A 14,774-nucleotide genomic window follows, 5' to 3' on the forward strand; every position below is an offset into this window, starting at 1 on the left:
GTGTGAGCAGCCTCTCACCAATTCCCCAGGACTAACATTTACTCACCAGGCTGCGAATGCTGGACTCTAGAACTTTGGCAACAAAGGGCACCACATAGAGCAACTCTTGCTGTCCTTTAACGTAAGCCTCTAACAGCAAAGATTTCACATCCAAGTCCTAGAATTTTAAAACAAAACATTTGAGAAGCTGATGTTCTTCTGTTCCAGAAGTCCTCAGGGAAAAGTAAAATAAAATAAGAACCTAAGAATAGTATCTCATGGCCTAGTCGGCCATCACTGGGAAGAGAGGCCCCTTGGTATTGCCAACCTTATATGCCCCAGTACAGGGGAACGGCAGGACCAAGAAGTGGGAGTGGGTGGGTTGGGGAGCAGGGCGGGGGGAGGATATAGGGGACTTTCGGGATAGCATTTGAAATTTGAAATATAAATATATATATATATGCGCAAAAAGAGAAAAAAAAGAATAATATCTCACTAAAAGCTCATTTGCCAACATACATTATCTGATTCTTGCCCGACAAAAAGCACACCCACTGGCTTTTCTGTATCCTAAAAGAGCCTAAGAGACCACGAGCACAGAAATAAGAATTCAAACATGGTCAAAGACATAAAATCCCAGTGACAATTAAAACATTTCTTATAGCCAAGTTCAAAACATATATCCATCTTAAAACTCACTGTGTGTAAGATGGGTTTATTTTTAGCTAATGTGATCATTCCTAACCAATGTCCCAAGTTCTTCAGCAAAGAACGATCTGAGAAATTGGCCGCAGCTTTATCAGAAGTCAGCAGCACCTGCGATAATACAGAATTTATAAATAAGTGAATAAGCATATAAAAGAAATTCTCAATTTCGTATTTGAGAGTTTCCCTGGCCTCTCTAAAAGAAATCAATTCTGAGCACCTACCCAAAGCAGACCTATCCCGTGTATCCCATTGGTATCTTACTGCATGCATTAGCAAACTGTCGATACTACCTTTGAAACAGGTTTTAAAGAGCTCACGAGGTGGAATACTGATCTACCATGTCTAAGACCCTGAATCTGAATCCCAGCATGACAGAGAAAGCAAACAAATGAATGGTTGTTGTTTGCCTCAGAGTACGTAGGAAATTCCAAAGACTACAGAACTCCTTCCTAGAAAAGATAACGCAAGCTGTACAGTCATGTCCCTTAACTCCATAAAGCAACAGCAAAATGGCATCAGTCAGCTGTGCTACAAGGAGCCAGGAATTCTTTTTGCACTACAGCGTAACCAAGAATGGGGAAATTTCCCATACATAGGTTTAAATATAGTGCTAGTTCCTAAGCCAGCCCCAAGTTACTCAGAAATGAAAGACCCCATCTCCATCCGGTTTGCACTGTTTCTTTACAAAGCTTCATATTTAAAAATAAATGGTAGATTAGAAATAAAATAGTTGAACTTTATGGAACAAGTATAAGAGTTTGGCCTTATACCACATAGGATCCCAGAACAAAAAGCTATTTCAAATAGGACTGAAATCGAGATATCTTGACATTCAACCAGCAGAATGAGTTTTTCTGTAAGACCATTTATTAAAAACAAGGATAGAGACCTGAGAACTTGTACCTAGTCTCCAAAGATAAGAAAGAAGTGGTCACACACGCACTCACACATGCATAGACACAACTCACACATGCATAGACACAAGTCAACAAGATGCCATGCCACAAAAATACTGAGTATTGTTCCTTATCACAGAAAAACCTATTTTAAAGAGGGACTATACTTACATAGGGTTATGTCTAAATGATTAGATTCTTGGTCCAGTAAGATGATTGGGCAAGTAAAAGTGACAGTTACCAAACTAACATTCTGATATTCTGAGTTTGAAAACCGCCCCTGAAAGCTATCCTCTGAGCACAAACATATGTATGACAATCGCACAAATACGATTTTACAATGTTCATGAGGCCCAATAGTATCATTCCAAACCAAACCTATGGCACTCTCCATGGACACCTAACAGAGAGCACAGAGAAAAACACAAACCTTCCCATGTTCCACCTGCAAGATCAACTTTAAAGCTGAAGGAAATGTAAGAACTCTTCTTACTTTAATGTTTCTGTAGGTTTCATTCAGAACCATCTTGTTAAATTCAGGATTCTTCAATGTATCAAGAAAGTTTGAATACAGGCTATGAAAGTTTGGCTCAATACTGACTCTTTTCATAACCAGATACTGGGAAACCCAAGGCATAAATTCTTCCTTCACAGTTTCTTTAAGCTCTTCAACCTAGCCAATCAACATGACAAAGCAGTAGAGAATTAGTATTTAAAAACAAAAACAAGAACAAAAACAAAACAACAACAGATAAAATGAAGTCCAGGTTCTCTGAATCACAACACACAGCATCTGGCTTGGACTTCCTCATGACACTTTAACAACAAATAATCTTCAGACTTTAACAGATGATATGTGCTTCTTTTAAAGTCAGGGTTTTCCTATGCAATAGCTCAGGCTGACCTCACTTAAAACTCTTCATCTTTCCCTCAGCCTCTCAAGTGCTATTATTACAAGCTTACACCACAAGGCCCATCATGTTAAAGTTTCAGAAAAACCTACTTGCTCTTTTTTTTTTTTTTGAGGCAGGGTCTCTCTATGTAGTCTTAGGTGGCTTAGAACTCACAATATAGACCAAGCTAGCCCCAAACTCACAGAAACCCACCTGCCTCTATTTCACCATGTGTCACCATGCTCAGCCTAAAAGCCACTGTCATTTTGAAGTATTATTTTAGGAGGCAAGCATCATTCCTTATTCTTTTCAAAGCTCTACCTCAAGGTGCTCATGGGGTATAATAAGCAATTAAAGTAGTTTCTGGAGGAACATAAAACAAAATTTTCCATCAAACATAGGCATGGTGGTATGTACTTTTAACCCCAGCACTTGGGAGGCAGACAGAATCTAGAGGCCATCCGGGTTAACAGTGAGCTCCAGGCTGGTCCAGGCTAGTTAATGAGTCCTTGTCTCAAAGCAAAGAAGGAAAAAAAATAACACTTCCCTTCTCAGGAGAGCATAACACTATTTCAAAAGGCTACAACTCACTGCAAAACAATACTGTAACTAAGGATACTGTTTAATTCCTATAAAAATAATCTTTAAAAAAATTTTTGAAGTCATGTGCCACCACACCCAGCTAAAATCATACCTTTTCGACTGAGTTTGTGGGCTTTTAATTTTAGAAAGGGTCTGTTACCACTGTGACAGAAAAAGCTAGTCTCAGACTCCTGATGCTCACGGCAGCTTCCTGACTTACTGGATTCAAAACAAAACAAAAAACCAATCCCGCCATTCATCAAGGAGAAGGAGAGGGCATTTCATGTCATTACATCATGCTTACCTTCTGTGTCATATTTGACTGGGAGAGATTGTTGAAAATAAAAGCAATTTTCTCTTGAATATTTTCTGGGGGCTCCACAATCCTCTCAGTTTGATCTGTGGCCACAAGCAATGTATCGATATTTGTTGTATTTATAGAAGGCTAGAAGTAATAATATGCACTGTTAAAGAAGCCGAGGTGTTTCATTGGAAAATCCTAGAAAACAGAAGTGCTGGCAAGTGTTGCCTCATAACCCAGCCTACGTTCAATCCCTGGGACCTGCACGTCAGAAGGAGAGGACTGCTTATCACCTCTGACCTCCATACACATCATAGCACACAGACATACAAACTAGACAATAAGATATAAAGACAATAAATAAAACATTTTAAAAAGATTATAGATTTCCATTAGCATGAAAAATAAACATGGTATGACTACACTGGTAAGACCATTAAACCCATTACTGAATTATTATATTGCATAGTGCTCTCTGGGAAATATAGGGAGAAATGCTGATCTTTATGCTTCCAATAAAATAATGTACAAATTCTCTACTACATATTTATACCAACAGATCCTCGGAAAGCAAAAAGACCTACTTACTGGCACATCTTTCTTAAAGCTGACTCCCGTTGGCTTGGTGACTGTAACCGTTTTAGCAACAGTGGTGGTTGTTGAGGTGGTTACCATTGTGTTAACCTGACCGGCAAGAGGAGCTTTTGCTGGAACCTGGGCCTGAGCCTGGGCCTGAGCCAGTGCAATACTTCCAGGGGTAGTAATAGAGCCCTGCATTTTCACAGGAGGATCTCGAGACTGCTGTCCGTACTCAATGTACTATATGGGCACAGAAGCAAACATATAGAGGCATCTTAATAGAAATCAAGAATTTCTGTCCTGGTAAGAATAATTTTACTTCGCCTTTAATTCTTGCCCAATATTGGCACAATACCTAAGAGGATACTGTGCACACCAATAAAGTTAAATCAGTATGGTAAAGTGCTTTAAACTAGCCTGGCAAAACAATTTTAAAAAGCAGTCTCAGTTAATCTGTAAATAAAATTCCTTGTCAGGCAGTGGTGGCGCACGCCTTTAATCCCAGCACATGGGAGGCCGAGGCAGGCGGATTTCTGAGTTTGAGGCCAGCCCGGTCAACAGAGTGAGTTCCAGGACAACCAGGGCTACACAGAGAAACCCTATCTCAAAAAAAAAATCCTAAACCCTTTAAAAATTTCAAAATTTATCTCAAGCTACATTTGATTGAACTTCATCATAAACATACTACATTGTGTTTTATATGCCCATAAGACTATCATTATGAAACAGAACTATAACTGCAAGCCAGCTTAAGTAGAACCAACAACATTAATGAACAGTTTCATTTCAGAGCTCAGTTAGAGGATTGGCATGGAGTTCTGATGTTGCCTAAAATCATCCTTACCTGAAAAGTAAAAGCACAACATGTAACTTCTTGCTAACTGAAATACTGTCTGTCTGTATTCTTCTAGGAAATGGGGGTGGGGGTGGGGGAGGAGAAGAGACTGGAAAAAGCTCTATGACCTAAATTGACCTGAACTCAAGAGACTTGCCTGCCTCTGTATTCCCAGTGATGGGATTAAAGGTGTGAAGCAACCATTTGCAGAGTAAATGATATTTTAAAGGCCATTTTAGGACTACAGTCTGGTTTAGTGTTTGGTTAGCTCCAGGTGTAAATCCAGGTGCATGGGAGCACAGCTTTAACCCCAGCAGATAGTGGAAACAGTAATGGGGATCACTGAGGGCAAGTAAAGACAGTGACACCTTATTTGTTTGTTTTTTTAATAAAGGTCCTTGTCTTATAGGGCATATGCATGAGAAAGGGAGTCAGTCTTATTTGGTCCCTAGAATCATCAACAGGAAGGCAGGACATTTAAAAAAAATGTGCAATATTTTAATTAAAATATAATTATCTTATGTACCACCCTTACAACATCAAATTCGTGGCCTCTAATTATTATCCCCCACCCCACATCCATACAATCTGCTCAGTCTATTCAATATTGCTTTAGTTTTTAAGATTGATTACTTAATACAGAGTAACTAATTGACTAATTAGGAAGCAATCCCTTGGGAAAGACTAATTCTCCCTCTCAGCAATCATTAATTGCCTGTAGGAGCTGCCTGAGAATTTCCTTTCCCACACTGTAATCACTGCTGGCAGACTAACATTTTAAATGTGATAACTGTTATTCCTTACAGTCTATCTACTGTATGTAAAGTTTTTGTTTGTTTGTTTTTTGAGACAGGGTTTCTCAGTGTAGCCCTGGCTGTCCTGGAACTCACTTTGTAGACCAGGCTGGCCTGGAACTCAGAAATCTGCCTGCCTCTGCCTCCCTTGTACTGGGATTAAAGGTGTGCACCACCATGTCCGGCTACTGTATGTAAATTAACATTATTTTAAGAGATTAAACAAGTTTCATTTCAAACTGACTATCCAAATGCAAGCCAAAGGCATAATTAATATCTATAATTTCAAAAATAACCACTAAAAAGGTTTCTCAAATTTTAATAGTACACAAAGAATAATATGCATTATTTCATAGGTCTACTTTTGTAGAAATTGACTCCCAGTGAATTCCTCCACAGAATCTAAGCAGATAACTTTAAAGATTTTATTTATTTATTTAAAGTGGATGATTTGTAAACCAACTTTGGATTGTGTAATTCTGTCCTGGGTGTTGTCTGTTTTTGAGACAGGGTCAGTATAAAGCCTTGGCTAGACTGGGACTTACTCTATAGACTAGGCTGGCCTTGATCTGAGATGCAGTTGCTAGGACTAAAGGTGGGTGCCACCAACCTTTGAACAACATTATTTTGTAAAATCATATATACAAAGATATATACAAAGATTCACTAATCTATCTACTGTTCAAAAGTATCACCAGGCCACAAGAACTAGTAAAAGCCTTTTAATTCAACCAAGAAAACCACAGCTCAAACCATTACACCATGAATGTCATTTTTATCTGGTTTATTATTAAGCCAAAAAATGCGCAAGGAACAATATACAGATCAATGAAGAATCTTAATCTTGGCATTGTGTCATATACCTTTAATTCCAGCACTTTAGAAGCAGAGGCAGGAGAATTTCTGAATTTTGAGGCAACCTATTGAATTCTTGGCAGCTAGATGTACACAGTGAGACCATGTTTCAAACAAACAAACACACACACACAAAAGGCAAGTGTTATGGAACAATAAGGAGAGCATTTGCCCAGGAAGCACAAGGCACAGCAACTGAATTCTAACAACATATAAGTGAGTTGTGATCCACAAAGTGTACTCTGACCTCCGTACAGGCCATGAAGTGCATGTTCTCATACAATAATACAACAAATTAAAAAGCAAAAAGAAAACAAAACAACACCTTAATCTTACTAGCATTTCTCACAAAATCTCCAATCAAATCAAGGGTGATCTAGCCTCTGTCCACTTGACAGGCCATTACAGATCAAGGCACTTACCTCCTGCAAATGATGTGGGAACTGCATAAAGTGGCTGATAGAAGCCAGGTGCTGACAATACTGAGGATAGTCCTTCAATCTGCCAAAATAAATTGTTCATTCATCATTTCATGTATGTACAGAGAAAAGGTGGGGTTTTTTCAGACACTAAAATTGAAAATCATTTCTGTTACTTTGAAGAGAATGTCAAATGGAAGACTACCAGCCAAGAGTAGTACACACACACAAGCCCAGAATTAACAACAGCGACACAAGCTCAAAGCCAACCTGGCCATGTCTCAAAGGGGGAAAAAAATCAGTAACATGGGGAGGCCACCAAAATGGGAGTAGGGTAGAATGCACTCATGAACCTCACTCCACACAGGAAAGAAACCATCATGGAGGTGTGGTCACACAGGCCTGCAATCCCAGCACTTGGCACAGTGAAGGAGAATTGGGATTTCCAGGCCAGACTGGGAGAGAGCCAATCAAAATTTTAAAAGTAACTTAAAATTATGTAATTCAAATTAAACAAAGTCAATATCTCTGCTTAAAACAAACAAACAAATAAAAATAAACAGAAAACCAGTTTACTTTGCCCAAACAGTGGACTTAGTTGTATAGGTCAGTATATATTTAATGTTGAAATGTATGCATTGTGTGTAATATACACTACTGCTCCACAAAAAAGATATTACCAAAGAAGGCTGAAAAGGGAAAATACCAAATCTCACTGCAGGTTGGGGAACAAGAGAGAAAGAAGTGTCAGTGTAACTACTCACCTATTTTTAAATCTATCTAGTGCAGCAATACCAAAATAATACATTTTGGATCCAAAAGGCTTCCGTAAGGCTTCAAGAACATATCGCAGGGCCAGACCCAATGCCATGTAAGTGACCAGTCCTTTTTCAATTATGCCACCAAACAAGCAAGCTGTTATATGTAATTCTTTATCAGGGTACTGAGGGAAAAACCGGTATTCTTCAAACAAGTTCCTCAGCATACAGTTAAATACTTCTCGTTCCCTTTTTATTGTAGAGTCTTTAAATCTCTGTAGCATTTCTAATACCTAGAAAAGCAAGATAAACACAATACATACATACATACAAGTAACTTTACCGAGAATTTTCCTTATATGCCTTATAAGACTTGCTACGAAAAGCATTTACCAATACAAAAAAGAGCTTAACACAAACATTAAAATTTCAAAAGATTACAACATTTTAAGAGACTTTCTAAAAACCTTCAAAGTCTCCTTATTTCGAGTCTATAAAGACACAAGAAATTAGGGATCCTAGACACTCACCTCATCAACAGACATGGTTGGATGTGGTGGGTGATTATATATTCGCTGGAAATAACTGTTTGCTTCATCATCAATTTCTTTACTAAAGTGCTGATTTGCCTCTGGCCACACCTGAGACAAGTCGGCTGTTGGGGAGGAAAAGGCTATCAGTTAATTGTTAAGTCATAGTCTTTCAATTCCCCCAGAAAGCTAGAAAGACTAATATGGTTTTAACTTTGGGGGGGGGGGGGCATACAAAAGAAACTGAAGGTTCAAGGGTCAAATGATGGATTTTTATGGCCAGAGCTGTCTAGGCAGACAAGGAAGACTTCTAAATAAATTGCTTTACTTAGTTCTGCTATAATATTTTGTACATCCCACTACAGTAAAAAGCTCAATAGGCTACAACTCCTAACACATTTACCATTAACAAACCCACTCATGACTCATAATTAAGTCTTTATTGCCTTGTAATAAATATACAAATTAACAAAAAACAAGACACACACAAACACAAAGCATGCTACAAAACATTAACATTCAGACAAACCTTTCACACTAATAGTGTCAAGTCAGTGGGGAGGAGGAGGAGGAGGGAGAGGAGGAGGAGGAGGGAGAGGAGGAGGAGGGAGAGGAGGAGGAGGGAGAGGAGGAAGAGGAAGAGGAGGAGGAGGGAGAGGAGGAGGAGGGAGAAGAGGAGGAGGCAGAGGAGGAGGAGGAAGAGGAGGGAGAGGAGGAGGAGGGAGAGGAGGAGGAGGGAGAGGAGGAGGAGGAAGAGGAGGAGGAGGAGGGTTATTGGGAGGCAGTATCTCTGGGTGCCCTGGACCTCAATATGTTATCTCTGACTGGCCTTGAACTCGAGATTCATCTGCCTGTGCTGGAATTAACGGCCTGTACCACAAACACCCGTCCTGCTCCCCACCCTTAAAAAATTACTTTTCTGTGTATTGATTTACTTGTTTTGTCTGTAAGTATATCTGTGTACATGCCTGGCGCCCTTGCAGACCAAAAGAGGGTGTCAGCCCCTAAGAGTTCCAGACAGTTGAGATCTGCCATGTGGGTTCTGGGAAAGGAGCCTAGGTCCTCTGAAGATCACTCAGAGTTCTTAACCACCTTTGTTTTTTAAGAAAAAATTAGAACTAGTATGTATAAAGTAAGTTAGCCCAGGGTAGCCTACAAGTGTACATCTTTGTGCTAGCTCTTTCAATTCTTCTAGCATCAATATTTGGCCCCAGGAATAAAACAAATATGCAAATCAATCAACTAAGCTGCTAGATATATAAAAATGAGTATTTTTTTTTTGTTTGGGCAATATTACTACAAAAATGAACCATAAATATTGATCCTTATCCTTATTTCACAGTGATATTTATGAGACAAATAAAACTGCATACACTAAGAAGGTAATACATAATTTACTTCAAATTTTTGACTGAAACAGAAATCTGAAATGTTGGCCGCTCCTCCACTCATCCGGTTCCTTCCTTCTTTCTGTCGCATGAGAAAGGGTCTCTCAATGCAGTTCTCAATGTCCTGGAATCCACTTGCCTAGACCCAACTGGCCTACAACTCAGGAAATCCACTTTCCTTAGTTCCTGGGATTAAAGGCATATGACACCACACCTAATAGATTTGTGTGTGATGTGTAAAATTTGTATGAAAATCTGACATGTTCCAGTTTTCCCCTTTCCTACACCTACCCGTACTCTCAGCGTGGTATGGTGAGGACACCTTTTACTATCATTTTGTTCTGACAATCCAGAGTACAGGTGGAGTGAGAGCTTTAGTTTTATTGTTTTGAATTTGTGTATTCCCACAAGTCTAAGGACATATCTAATGCAACCTATTATCAACATACAAGTCAGTATTAGCAACATAATTCTAAGGATAACAGAAAATAAAATGAAATTTTTACATTTGTCAGTCACACTTCACAATCACAGACAACACTACCACTTACAAGGTTTCATCTTACTCTGCTGGAATGTAGGCTGGTTGAGTCCAGAGGTGCCCAGTTTCCTCTGTACAAAAGGATCATTGTTCACTGCAGGAAGTCCAAGGGCCCCAGTTCCTATGCCAGTCAGGCTTCCTGTGCCAAGACCACCTACTAGAGAGAATGAGGGCAGCCAGAAGTTTAGTCAGTACTTCATTTCAAAGAACAGTTAAACTTATTGTGTGCACATGATGGACGTCTGAGTGCAGGTATGTCAGAGGCTGGTACACCACCACACCAATGTGGGGGTGAGAGGACACGGGGCAGAGGAGCAGACTCCCATCTCCAGGCTCCACGTGTCCAAGAGACTTTTCCACAGAGCCATTCCACCAGCCCTATCATTTATAGTATTAAAGAATTTCATGCAATTGTTTCACAATTATCATGAGTTAGGATTTCTCTATTTAATCATCTCAACTCTAACCCAAAAACTAACAAGCAAATACCAACAATGAAAACCACAAAGGCTAATAATAGTTACATCTGTGCTAAGAAGGCTTTAATATCACAGTGGTTTCAGCTTAAGTAAATTATTCATCAGGTCTAAAGCCATCCAGCAGCAGTAACTAAGACTGATCCTTTACTCCTTGGCTTTAATGTGCTAACCCTCAGAGCCTGCCCAAGAGAAGCATGTAGAAGGAGAAAGAAATATATGAACGTTTACTTCAATATCAAATTACAAATCAACAAGATCAAGGAGAAGGAATTCAAAGGGTTTTAAAAGATACAACAGTATTTTCTATGTGGGCATTGTATAAATAAGTTAGGTAAAACAAAAACTTGAATTTGGTATGCACAGTCTTTTCATAACGCTGAATTCATACAATTAGCACGTGACCGCCCCAGTATTAAATAACCAGCACCCCCCCCCCAAAAACACACAAAACATAAAATCATAATCACTTATTTCCATTAAAAGGAACAAAATTAGACAGTATGTTTCCTTCTCCCCAACGTAGGATGTAGATATACATAGCTTTCACATTTTGCCTATTTTCCTTTCTTTTATGAATCATTTCAAATCCTTTAGTACACGCTAATTAGGCACAATAAAATATATACAAATGATTCTGACCGTACCCAACTCCCCTCACCTGGAAGCTGTGAGGAGAGTCCTCCAATCCCACTGAAGGCCGTTGTTTGATTTGGGGTTGAAAGTGGTGGAAATGCTTTTGCTGGTGACTGAGGGGTACTGAACGCAGAACCCAGATTTGGAGGAAAACCCTGCATGCTCTGGGTGTGAGGGGCAGCCGAACCACCTATACTAAGAGATGCCATTCCAGCAAGAGGGTCAATCTAAAGAAAAACAAATGTTCATTACACATGTTTTGAGGAAAAACAAATTACGGCAGAAGGTGTATATTAAGTCATAATAATAGCTTTATACTTTGAAACACTTTAACACTCACAGAATTGTATAACAGTATCAAGAAGTCTGCTAATCAGTTCTCATACAAGACAAACACTTAAAGAGTTAAGCCCTGCCATAAAGTAACAGAGCCATAGGAGATGACAAAACTGACAAGATAACTATCCTCCCTATTGTTTGACTACTAAACTTTTAGTAGTAACATGGGGCAAGTGTTACATTATTATAAATCAAAATTAATTCCAGCCTCATTTTACTTACAAAAGAATATTTCACTTAAAACACATCATCAAATTTTATAATTTTCAGAGTTCAAAAAGAAACAACAAAAACAAAATATGCTATTTGCAGAAATTTTTTAAATCTAGTAACAGCACTCCAAGCACTGTAGTTGTGACGCCAGTTCACACCCTCATGAGTATGGGAAATGACAAGCAAATGCCTTAGGAGGGAGACACTGAAGAAAGAGTCTCTAAGAGCTTTTCCTTCCTTAAACCCCAATCTGCCATTTAGTGCATCTGAAACCAAACTGGAATACGTTGCTCCCAAAGAGAATGGGGTGGGCGGTGTCAGGGAGTAACTTAAATGTACCTTGTTTTTAAAAGAGCAGTTCAGTTGCGAGCTGAAGAGCCCAGTTATAACAAGTCCTTATGCTCTAGTACTGTTGCTTGGCCCGTGAAGCTACAAACAAGACACATCAGATTCAAAGGCAGTGCTTAGTCTCCCAAGAGTGTAACTCTAATTTTAAAAAGAAACCCTCTTCATTTACCTATAGAAATGATTTTATCTTTTCTCTCAGTCATGTTCTTTGTGATTATTAAAGTCTATTCTCAGTTATACTGCCTATGGAAGGATCTTCTTTCAAATATGTTACACATGCAGGTATCTGAAGTAAAATAAACTCAAGCTGTTACTAAAGATGCAGGTGTTTGGTCTATTCTCAATCTATGAACAAAAATAAGAAGAAACTGTTACCTGAACAGGAGAAATGGCATCTAAGCTGCTAGCACTAGGAGGGCGACCTTTTGGCATAACTCCAGGTGGTGGCTGTCTGGCCTTATTCATTACATTACTGCAATTGGCTACCATGGTGAGGATGGTCTCTGATAACTCTTGAGAAACACTCCTACAAGGAGAAGAAAAGTGAGATATACTTGCTATTTCCCAGAATGCCTAAAGAGACCACTCTGATCAACAAAAACCATGCTCTGCAGCACAGGCCTACAACTGTCCACCACCCCCTCGCATCTGCCACTTACCAACATGATTTTCTCAACACTAGGTTATCTTCAAAACTTCTGGCAAAAACTGTATCTTGTCTAAGACATTTCAGCTACTGAATAAAAGATTTTTTTTTCTTTTTTAACTAGTGGTCATTGGGGAATGGGAGCAAAACAAGCCTAAATAAAAGCTCTAGCAGTCAAGGGTCTCAAGCCAATATACTGCTTAAATCCAAGCTGACATAGCAAGACCTTGATTCTTTAAAATGATAACAGTAATAACCATCAATAGCATACTGAAAATACAGAACTACCATATGATCTTAATATTAAGATTCAAAAGCTCACTTCCACAATCTTACTAACATAAGAGATCACATACTACAAGAATAAAAACAAAAATCATTTGACAATGTTATCAAACAGCACAAAGATCTTTTGACCAAACGCTTTCATAATAACCACATAAACTAGGACAGTAATCCTCAGACTCAGGAGGTTAAGGCAAAAGAATTGCTTTAGTAGTTAGAAGTCAGTCAGTGAAAAATAGTTGAGACTTTATGCAAATGCCACAAAGGAAAAATAAGACCTCCTCCTCCAAAAAAAGCCTAAAAGGCAGAGGGAATTTATCCTGAACAACGAAACCTATGAAACCCCACAGGTATCAAGACCATAAAGGACTTGACACTTTGTCCAAAATCAGGAACAGGACAAGAATTCCTACCATTTAAGAAAAATAATAAAAAAAGGGGGGGTGGGGGGTGGGCGGGAGGTGGCTCAGTAGTTAAGGGCACTGACTGCTCTTCCAGAGCTTCTAAGCAACCACATGGAGGCTCATGACTGTGATGGGATCTGGTGCCCTCTTCTGGTGTGTCTGAAAACAGCTACAGTATACTCATATGCATAAAATAAATCAGGAAGGAAGGAAGGAAGGAAGGAAGGAAGGAAGGAAGGAAGGAAGGAAGGAAGGAAAAAGAAAGGAGAAACACTGGGCCGGGAAGATGGCTCAGTGGTTGAGAGCTCTGTCTGCTCTTCCAGAGGTCCTGAGTTCGAGTCCCAGCAACCACATGGTGGCACACAGCCATCTGTTATGGGATCTTCTAGCATGTAGGCATAGATTCGGATAGAGTACTGGTGTATAAAATAAAAAATAAATAAAATCTAAAAAAGGAAAGGCAGAAAGAAAGAAATGAGAAACACCCAGATTATAAAATCAGAAATTGATTTGGAAGCACCTTTAATCCCAGCATTTGGGAGGCAGAGACAGGTGGATTTCTGAGTTTGAAGCCTGCCTGCTCTATAGAGTTAGCTCCAGGACAGCCAGGTATATACAGACAAACCCTGCCTCAGGAAGGAAAAAAAAGGGGGGTGGGGATTTGTCAGAAAGCTATCTACATTTACAGATAACACAATCTTGTATAAAATATCCAGCAATAAATATAATTTTTTAAATAAAATTATTTCAAACAAAGCTGGAGAGATGGCTCAGTGGTTAAGAGCACTGACTTCTCTTCCAGAGGTCCCGAGTTCAATTCCCAGCAACCACATGGTGGCTCACAACTATCTGTAATAGGATCTGATGCCCCCTGTTGGTGTGTCTAAAGATAGCTACAGTGTACTCATATTCATAAAAAATACATAAAAATAAATAAACCTTTAAAAACTGTTTCAAACAGCAAAGAAGTTTTGTACATCAAAAATATCAAATTATCAAAGAACTAAAATACAAAGACATCCCAGATTCGTGGACTGAAGGTTCTAATTTTATTAGGACTACAATTTACCCCCTAACCTGTTTTCTACAAACTTTTATCTGTACATCACTCCTAGTAAAATCTCAATCACTTGTTTTAAAATAGTTCTTCAAGGCCCTGCTATGAGCTAACAATGAAAAACATCAACTGTGACTCCCAAAGCATCTCTGCTATTCTGTAGGGATGTACCAAATGACCTCGAAAGTCTCATAAAAATTCAAGGAACTTAAAAAAAAAAAGTTGGAAGGCACCTAATTAGCTGCAATTTCAGTGTTTATCAAAAGGGTGATTTAATTAAGACAGGATGGTATAGCAATAAGAAGTCATTTA

General features: G+C 39.0%; 1 protein-coding gene and 3 non-coding genes across 13 annotated transcripts in view; all 4 read right to left on the reverse strand.

Annotated features, from left to right (window-relative positions):
• Positions 1–14,774, reverse strand: part of Cnot1 (CCR4-NOT transcription complex, subunit 1) — an 89,183-nt gene that overhangs the window by 25,966 nt on the left and 48,443 nt on the right. For 4 of the 10 annotated variants that reach the window (XR_003947260.1, XR_001778431.2, NM_001372353.1 and 1 more), the window contains exons 17-27: positions 12,446–12,596; positions 11,196–11,397; positions 10,069–10,215; positions 8,130–8,254; positions 7,606–7,892; positions 6,845–6,923; positions 3,948–4,178; positions 3,363–3,503; positions 2,077–2,256; positions 679–795; positions 47–157 (exon numbers count right to left, since the gene is read on the reverse strand). Coding sequence is in view for 8 of the 10 variants with exons in the window: in NM_001372353.1 (NP_001359282.1) it covers positions 47–157; positions 679–795; positions 2,077–2,256; positions 3,363–3,503; positions 3,948–4,178; positions 6,845–6,923; positions 7,606–7,892; positions 8,130–8,254; positions 10,069–10,215; positions 11,196–11,397; positions 12,446–12,596 (1,771 nt within the window). In the remaining 2 variants the exon portion in view is untranslated. The remainder of the gene's footprint in view (positions 1–46; positions 158–678; positions 796–2,076; positions 2,257–3,362; positions 3,504–3,947; positions 4,179–6,844; positions 6,924–7,605; positions 7,893–8,129; positions 8,255–10,068; positions 10,216–11,195; positions 11,398–12,445; positions 12,597–14,774) is intronic. The other 6 variants (NM_001205226.2, NM_153164.4, NM_178078.3 and 3 more) reach the window with 3 other exon arrangements.
• Positions 1,164–1,299, reverse strand: Gm26493. The gene has a single exon (XR_003947685.1). It is a non-coding gene; the product is annotated as a small nucleolar RNA SNORA46 (small nucleolar RNA).
• On the reverse strand, positions 8,255–8,318 carry Mir7073 (microRNA 7073). Its single transcript, NR_106041.1, has one exon. It is a non-coding gene; the product is annotated as a microRNA 7073 (primary transcript).
• On the reverse strand, positions 12,054–12,188 carry Gm26265. Its single transcript, XR_003947688.1, has one exon. It is a non-coding gene; the product is annotated as a small nucleolar RNA SNORA50 (small nucleolar RNA).

This window comes from Mus musculus, chromosome 8 (genome assembly GCF_000001635.26).
Source record: "Mus musculus strain C57BL/6J chromosome 8, GRCm38.p6 C57BL/6J".
NCBI classification, from domain to species: domain Eukaryota; kingdom Metazoa; phylum Chordata; class Mammalia; order Rodentia; family Muridae; genus Mus; species Mus musculus.